The sequence below is a fragment of the Temnothorax americanus genome, unplaced genomic scaffold (assembly GCF_048541705.1).
Source record: "Temnothorax americanus isolate GAGA-0224 unplaced genomic scaffold, ASM4854170v1 Scaffold151, whole genome shotgun sequence".
NCBI lineage: Eukaryota > Metazoa > Arthropoda > Insecta > Hymenoptera > Formicidae > Temnothorax > Temnothorax americanus.
This window is the reverse complement of record NW_027509288.1, coordinates 215,551-223,652: the sequence shown is the minus strand read 5'-3', so window position 1 is coordinate 223,652 and position 8,102 is coordinate 215,551. Positions and strand designations below refer to the sequence as shown.

The 8,102-nt window shown below is 41.1% G+C and overlaps 1 protein-coding gene across 1 annotated transcript; it reads right to left on the bottom strand.

Moving 5' to 3' along the window:
* Positions 1–4,824: 4,824 nt before the first annotated feature.
* LOC143895318 (uncharacterized) lies at positions 4,825–7,866 on the bottom strand. The gene has a single exon (XM_077402359.1). It carries the CDS (start codon positions 7,864–7,866, stop codon positions 4,825–4,827), a length of 3,042 nt encoding a protein of 1,013 aa, XP_077258485.1.
* Positions 7,867–8,102: the final 236 nt, after the last annotated feature.

The window sequence follows — 8,102 nt, the reverse complement described above, 5'->3', positions numbered from 1 at the left end:
TCGCGCTCGTGGGGTGACACGTGGCGTGTGCTCGAATTCTGCTTGTTCGCCGTGGAACTCGCTATCGTCCACTTGTTATCTGCCTTAACCGAAATATAATTTAATGTTTTATGTATTTGAGTGTGATGATTGCGCTACGCTCCCTCTCCTATTCCATCCGCGGTTGATCAAAGAAGCCCACGCCTGAGAAGTACTGCGATCTCGTGAATCGTGGTGCGAGGAATCGCACCTGGCGCCCAACATAACATCTCTAAAATACTCAGTCGAGCTACCATCGGGGTTTCGGAGAGCAGTATCGCGAATATTGATAAAGATTATAGTGAAGAAAGCGACGGCGCGCTCCTCCACGGCCGGCGAGACCGTGAGGACATCGTCGTCGTCGTCGTAAGTATTATTAAAAGAAGGTTGTTTTGAATTTTGTGAGGATCGGTGAGAGGGTTACCGATTTCTGCTTTTTAATGATACTCTATATAAAATTAATACATATATAACTAATACATGTAACTTTTAAGCAAAAATCGGTAACTTCTTCACCGATCCTCGCCAAATTCAATACTTTTTTTAAATGATACTTTATCCATCAAATAACTTACACATTTTTTAAGCAGAAATCGGTAATTCTTTCACCTCGCAAAATTCAAAACAACCTTCTTTTAATAATACTCTATATAAAATTACATGTACATCTTATACACTTTTTAAGCAGAAATCGGTAATTCCTTCACCGATCCTCGCTAAATTAAATAACAATCTTCCTTTAATGATACTCTATCCATCAAATAACTTACAAAGGGTAGATGGAGGCAAATCGGAATAATATAAGTTTTAAGACAATTTTCGTTAGTGTTTTATTTTAAACGAGCTATTTTATCGTGCTAATTAGTAATCCGATTTGTTTCGGTCTACCCTATACATTTTTAGGCAAAAATCGATAACCCTTTCACTAATCTTCGCCAAATTCAAAACAACCTCCCTTTAATGATATCTTATATATAAGATTACATGTATGACTTGTACACTTTTTAGGCAAAAATTGGTAACCCCTTCACCGATCATTACCAAATACAACACCAATCTATCTTTAATGATACTCTATTCATGAAAAAATAGTGTGCAAGTAGAAACTTGCACATTGCTTCCTCATAGTTTTTAAATGTGCAAGTAGAAACTTGTTTAAGTGAGCAAGTAGAAACTTGCACATTGCTTTCTTATAGTTTTTAAGTGTGCAAATAGAAACCTGTGCATTGCTTCCTCTATGAAGAAGCCAAATTAATAAATATCTACTAATAATTATGCATAAAAAAAACAGGTTTCCTCATAGAGGAAGCAATGTACAGGTTTCTACTTGCACATTTAAAAACTATAAGGAAGCAATGTGCAAGTTTCTACTTGCACACTTAAAAACGAAAGCAATGTACAAGTTTCCACTTGCACACTTAAAAACTATGAGAAAGCAATGTACAAGTTTCCACTTGCACACTTAAAAACTATGAGAAAGCAATGTACAAGTTTCCACTTGCACACTTAAAAACTATGAGGAAGCAATGTACAAGTTTCTACTTGTTTCAATTCTTTTAAGTTTTTAGTCTTCAATTTACCACTCCACCCATCATTTCTGTATGTACTTTAAAGGTGTTAAAGAGATTTCAAATCTGTAAAGCCAATTCGAAGAAAATCATACACCTATAAATATCGGTCAGTATCAGAAGGTTCTGCCGACAACCAGTAAAACCCCTTGCACAATTACTACGTTTACGCGAGCGTTACTTTCGTAGTAACTTACGATAATTCTTTCGCGTAAACGGGATTTTCCTTCGCGTAAACGGGATTTTGTAGTAAAGGCCTGGACACACGAATCGACGGAAGACGTAAGACGTAAATCGTAAAGAAATCCACTAATCAGAGTCGACTATTCCCCTCTTCTTCCCTCTTAAAGAGGGGAATAGTCGACTCTGATTGGTGGATTTCCTTATAATTTACGTCTTACGTCTTCCGACGATTCGTGTGTCCAGGCCTTAACTTGCGATAATTTACTCCGTGTAAACGTATGATATATCGTAAGTTACTACAGAAGTAACGCTTGCGTAAATTATTTATTAACGGCTTCATACTTAAATTTTGATGCTAACTTAACCTCAAAATTTTTAACAGTTTAATCCAACTGGAGCCCTTAATTGGAGATACGTGACAGAAATATGCCGATCCCAAATCTCCTAAAAAGCAGTTTAATCATTAATTAAATGATTTAACCATAATTAATTACCATTTACATGATTTTATAATAATTATTGTTCTTATGCTATATGTTACAGTATTGCTTTCCATCAGTGGATGTTCATGCAGTCCAGAGCAGCACCAAGCAGTTTGATAGAAAAGCAAAAGATTTATTTATTAAATATGTAAGTAAGAAAAAGTTAAATTTGATATGTACCATACTTTCCAATATTAATCGTCAATACTGAAAATCCAAAGTATACGTGTAACATCAACTACAGATTTTCAGTATATAGATATAGTGAATATGACAATACAGATTCATACTTAACCTACTTTTATGTTTAAAATATATAATTAGATGTAAATAATAATTACTGTTTTTGTATTATGTTGCAGTGTTACGTTGCTTTCCATCAGTGGAAGTTCACGCAGAGCAGCACCAAGCAGTTTGATTTCTATCAAACTCTTCTGAGCGACAGCTTCATTTATTAGATACATAAGTAAGAAAAATTTAAACTTGGTATAAACTGCGTTCCAATATTTTAATATCCAGTACTGAAAATTTAAAGTGTATGTATAACATTAACCATAGATTTTTAGTATAGACAGTGAATATCGGAACACGTCATACTTAACCCCGTACTCTTATATTTTAATATGTAATTATGTATGAAATAAACAGGGTGATTTTTATTTCGTGTGCCAATCATCTCCGCTATAATTATCTCAGAAAGTATTAATTTATTGAAAAAATGTTTCAGATAAAAGTTGGAGAGTTCAAGGAGGACCAATAGACAATTTTATTAGATTTTGAACCCGGGACCTGTGTTAAGCCTAATAGGATCCAAGTCAAATTATTTAAATAGAAACCCCTTTTTTATGGTATCATCTTTTTCTACTAATTAATATGAACAACTTTTCTCTGAAACATTTTTTTATTTGCCTTATACTTTTTGAGATATTCAAGAAAAACTTGGTATCTTTTTCAATATTTAGCTTACAAGGTGGTTCTTTCGCGGACCCAGCTAGTCAAGTAACAGTCCGTCATGAGGTAATTGAAAACAAACATAGTGACAAACATTACACAACATCCCAATAATTATAATAATATAACATGATTTTACACGCACGATTTAATCGTATTTAATTATTTACTAATTTAAAAAATATCACAATAGTAGTGCGGTTGGACTCGATTTAGGTTAGGTCAGGCATGACAGTACGAGTAAAGCAATATGCGATTGGATCCACTACTTATTTAACCTCATATATCAGAGCAAAACATTCGGCAAGCCCTTATTTTCAAGGTATGTACGAAATCCGGAAACTTCAGGGAATATTTTAAGACATGAATAATAATGTATTATCATGTATTATTCGTTGAAAACCTCGGCCGTGGCGATTTGCATCATTCTATCTTTCTCGTTCATTAGATGTAAACAAGGATAGAATGACAATGGCACGCTCCGCAAACGCACATTTAGAATGACTTACTTCTTGTAAAGTGTCGGTAACCTTACTTGATTTTTTGTACACATGTTCCTTATTACTGTATATTTAACATATATCAAATTTAGGTACTTATCTAATACTTGTTCTCACGAAAGGACCACCTTACAATGTTTGTCAATAAATGTTCGTCGGAGTGAAAAGTGGTACAGGACTTTTTGACTTGATTTGATTTCAAGAATATACTGTTGCAATAGTATTATAATTTCTTTAAATAATTGTGTACACATGAAAGCTTCAAAAAAATGTATACACAAAAATTTAAAGAAATTAGGGTATTATTGCAATAACATATTTGTTAAGTTCCTCGCGTATAGTCCCGGGCAGCTCCTCGGTCGACGCAAGGCGAGGCACGTGCCTCTAATTATTGATGATGCGGTCACGCTCGCGTGGAAAGCAGGCAGCTTGGAGTGGTTTTTAAATGATTGCGACTTCTCTTACTTCTCGACTCTCGTTTAATTGCGTATATTGATCTCGTCACTGATTCGGAAAGACGGTGCTTTGTATTGTGCTGGAGACCAATATTTAGAGGCGAAGACAGAATTGAGAGTGTCCGATCCTCCCGTTCGGGGAGGTATATATAGCCAAGATTATCCGAAGGCTCCGGGAATTGTCGGAGCCCCCCGATTATTTTCAAAATCATCGTTGACGCGATGTTATGACTCGACACAATCCTAAGGTATAACGGTTGACACGAAATAAATACAAATAATATGAGATACGAAATAATATGCCTCGACGTCGATGTAAAGGATGTGGAATACGAAACACCGCCCGCCTTGGAAGACCTTGTCTTACAATCTTAAATTACGAATAATACATCTGAGTACGAATATAATACATGGTCTAATAATATGATTCTATCAGTAGCATGACTACAGGAATAAATATAATACAAATGAAATGATAATAGATTAAACATAATAAATTGAATGAACGTGCACAGGCAATAATTCAATTAGTACAAATAAATAATGAAATTCGTCAGATACAAATTTAGTCAAACGTTTACTTGTCAAAGAACATTAGCGGCTCTCAGCCTAGTCAGGGATACGGATAAAATTTCTCAATTCTTTATTTCAATCGCGAGTGCGGAATTTATTGACTCGAATTTTCTAGCGGCAAGATCGCTAGTCTGGCCAGCGGCCGGACAATTGATCCCTTGGTTGTGGCCACCGTTGCCGATCGAGCGGTGCCGTCGGAACCAGGATGCGTCTCAGTGACGCGGCCCAAAATCCATTGCAGAGGCGGCACACCAGGTTGTATGATTAGCACCATCTGCCCGACCTTCAGTTGCTCGCCCTTGCTGGTAGCCCATTTATGCCGCTGCTGTAACTGATTCAAGTATTCGCGGCTCCAGCGACTCCAAAAGTGCTGGCGGAGTTGTTCGATTCTTTGCCAGCGCACCAATCTGTTTTCGTTGATGTCGGTCAAATCTCGGCAAGGAAAACCGTTCAAGACATCGCCAATCAAAAAATGTCCCGGCGTAATATACGATAAGTCGTTCGGATCAGAGCTCAGCGGTGTTAACGGACGCGAATTGAGTATTGCCTCTATTTCGCACAGTGTCATTTGCAATTCCTCGAAAGTGAGATGCGAGTCGCCCGCGATACGCTGCAAATGATATTTCGCGGACTTTACCGCGGCCTCCCATAACCCGCCGAAGTGCGGGGCTCCGGGCGGTATGAATTGCCAAGATATCCTTAGATCGCAGCAAAATTGTTTTATTTTGTCTTGATTTTTATCTGACCTATAGAATTCATATAATTCCGACAGTTGGCGGGAGGCGCCCTTGAAATTAGTACCGTTGTCGGAATGCATGGAAGACGGGCTTCCTCGACGCGAAATAAAGCGCTTGAAGGCAGCCAGAAATGCTTCGGTCGTTAAATCGCTGACTACTTCTAAGTGTACTGCCTTTGTGGCGAGGCACACAAAGACGCAAACGTATGCCTTGCTATTACGAGCATTTCGACGCTTGCCTTCTCGCACGATAAGCGGACCTGCGTAATCAACTCCGCAATTTGAGAATGGCCGAGACGGTGTTACACGAGGCGGGGGCAGCACTCCCATTTTTGCTTCAGATGTAACGGGACGACATCGGAAACAGGCGACGCACTGTCGAATAATCCTCCGCGTTACGGAGCGCACGGAAAGCGGCCAGAAGCTCTGTCGCACCGCGGCTATGATGCCCTGCAATCCCGCGTGAAGGTTACGCCTGTGCTCTCGTTCTATTATAAGATAAGTAAGCCGATGATTTTTTGGAAGTAGGATCAGGTGGCGGGCACCGTACGACAATTCGGAATTTCCCAGTCTCCCCCCGACGCGGATCAATCCCCGCTCGTCCAAAAATGGCGCTAACGAAGTCAAAGAACTGGAGGAAGTAAGCGAGACCCCCTCTTCTAATTGGTGGATTTCGCTGGAAAACGCGTCTCTCTGGACGTTCTTGCATAAGCAGTCGAGCGCGGTGCAGATTTCTTCGTGTGAGACACGAGTGCCTGCTTCTCTGTGCGGGTGAAGATGCGATTTGAGAAATCGCAGGCAATAGGCCATGATCCTGCACAATTTGTTTAAGCTGGAGCATCTGTGCGCCAGCTCCACGAACGGATTCGCCGTTGCCGCAACAGCGACGGCAACGGTCCTTCGCATCTCGGGCATCTCAGATTCGGAGATGTATGGATTATCCCTTGGCCACGCGGCCTCGCTCTCCCTCAAAAACTCGGGGCCGTGCCACCACAATGCCGAACTCCGAATCTCATGCGGGTAGATACCTCGAGACAACAAATCGGCGGGATTCTGCGCTGACGGCACGTGCCGCCAGTCCGAAGCGCGTGTTAGCCGTTGTATTTCGCCGACGCGATTTGCAACAAATACCGACCATTTCCTCGAGCACGACGAAATCCACCGCAATGCTATTGTGGCATCCGACCATAAAAAGGACTGCGCCTCTCCCACCTCGATAGAAGATCGCGCCTTGTCCCATAATTGCGCTAGCAATAGCGCCGCGCAAAGCTCCAGCCGAGAAATGGAAATCGTTTTCAGAGGCGCGACTCTAGTCTTTGAACACCACAGGTCGACGCGAAATTCATTCTCCCCGATTTGCCTCCGAATATATAAGCACGCGCCATACGCTCGCTGGCTGGCGTCGCAAAATCCGTGTATCTGAAATCGCGAATGCTCGCCGCGTTCCTTGATGAATCGCGGTATTCTCAATTCATTCAGCGCGGTCAATTGCTCTTTAAACGCGGACCACCTTGTATGCAAATCCAGCGGGATGGATTCGTCCCATTGCAGCTTCAGTTGCCAAATCTCTTGGAGCAATATTTTCGGTAATATGATGACCGGGCCGAGTAAGCCTAACGGATCGAACAGCTTCGCGATTTCCGATAATATTATACGTTTCGTTATCTTATTCGTGTTTGCCGGCTGCTCAATTGCGAAACGGAATGTATCCGTAGACGGATTCCAAACAATTCCGAGGACGCGCGACGTCGATTCCCTGTCGATTTGAACATCGGCGTTATGTTTGTTTTGATCTTCACCTAACAGAGCTACATGATTCGAGGACCATTTGCTTAACTGAAACGCGCCGCGACTCAAAATTTCCACGACCTCACTCTTTATTTTTAGTGCTTCCTCGAGCGTATCGGCACCCGATAGCATGTCGTCAACGTAAAAATCGCGCATTATATGCTCCGCTCCTACGGGAAACTGTTTCGTGTAGGTCTCCGCTAAGTATTCAAGGGTTTTGATTGCTAGATGCGCGGCGGCTGCCGTTCCGTATGTTACTGTTAATAATTCGCCTATTCGTAAGATCAAGCCGGCGTGGTCTCGCCAGAATATACGCTGCAATTTAGTTTGTTTCGGATTGATTAGTATCTGGCGATACATTTTGACAATGTCCGCCGAAAAAACGAACGCGAGCGTACGAAATCGCAAAATGATAGAGAATAAGTCCTGCTGTGCCGTCGAGCCGACCATAAGCGCGTCGTTCAGCGATACTCCGGTTGAACTCTCGCACGAAGCATCGAAGACCACCCTCAACTTAGTGGTTTCGTTTGAAGGTTTTAGCACGCAGTGATGGGGCAGGTAACACGCCGGCAAATCTCCGTCATTGTCATTCACGCTATCTATCCATTTCATGTGCCCGAGTGACAAGTACACTGTTAGAAGTAGATCTGTCACACATGTGTGAATATTAATGCGTCACACGTGTGTAATGTATGATTTTTCAAACGTTCATGCACTTGTGTCTCAATGTGCACGTGTGAAAAACAGGGAAACGCACTAGGGAATGTGTATAAAACACACACTTCAACGTGTGAATTTAGTAAAACATCCACAAGTGTATGAATAGTCAAGCACTATAGTATTCACAC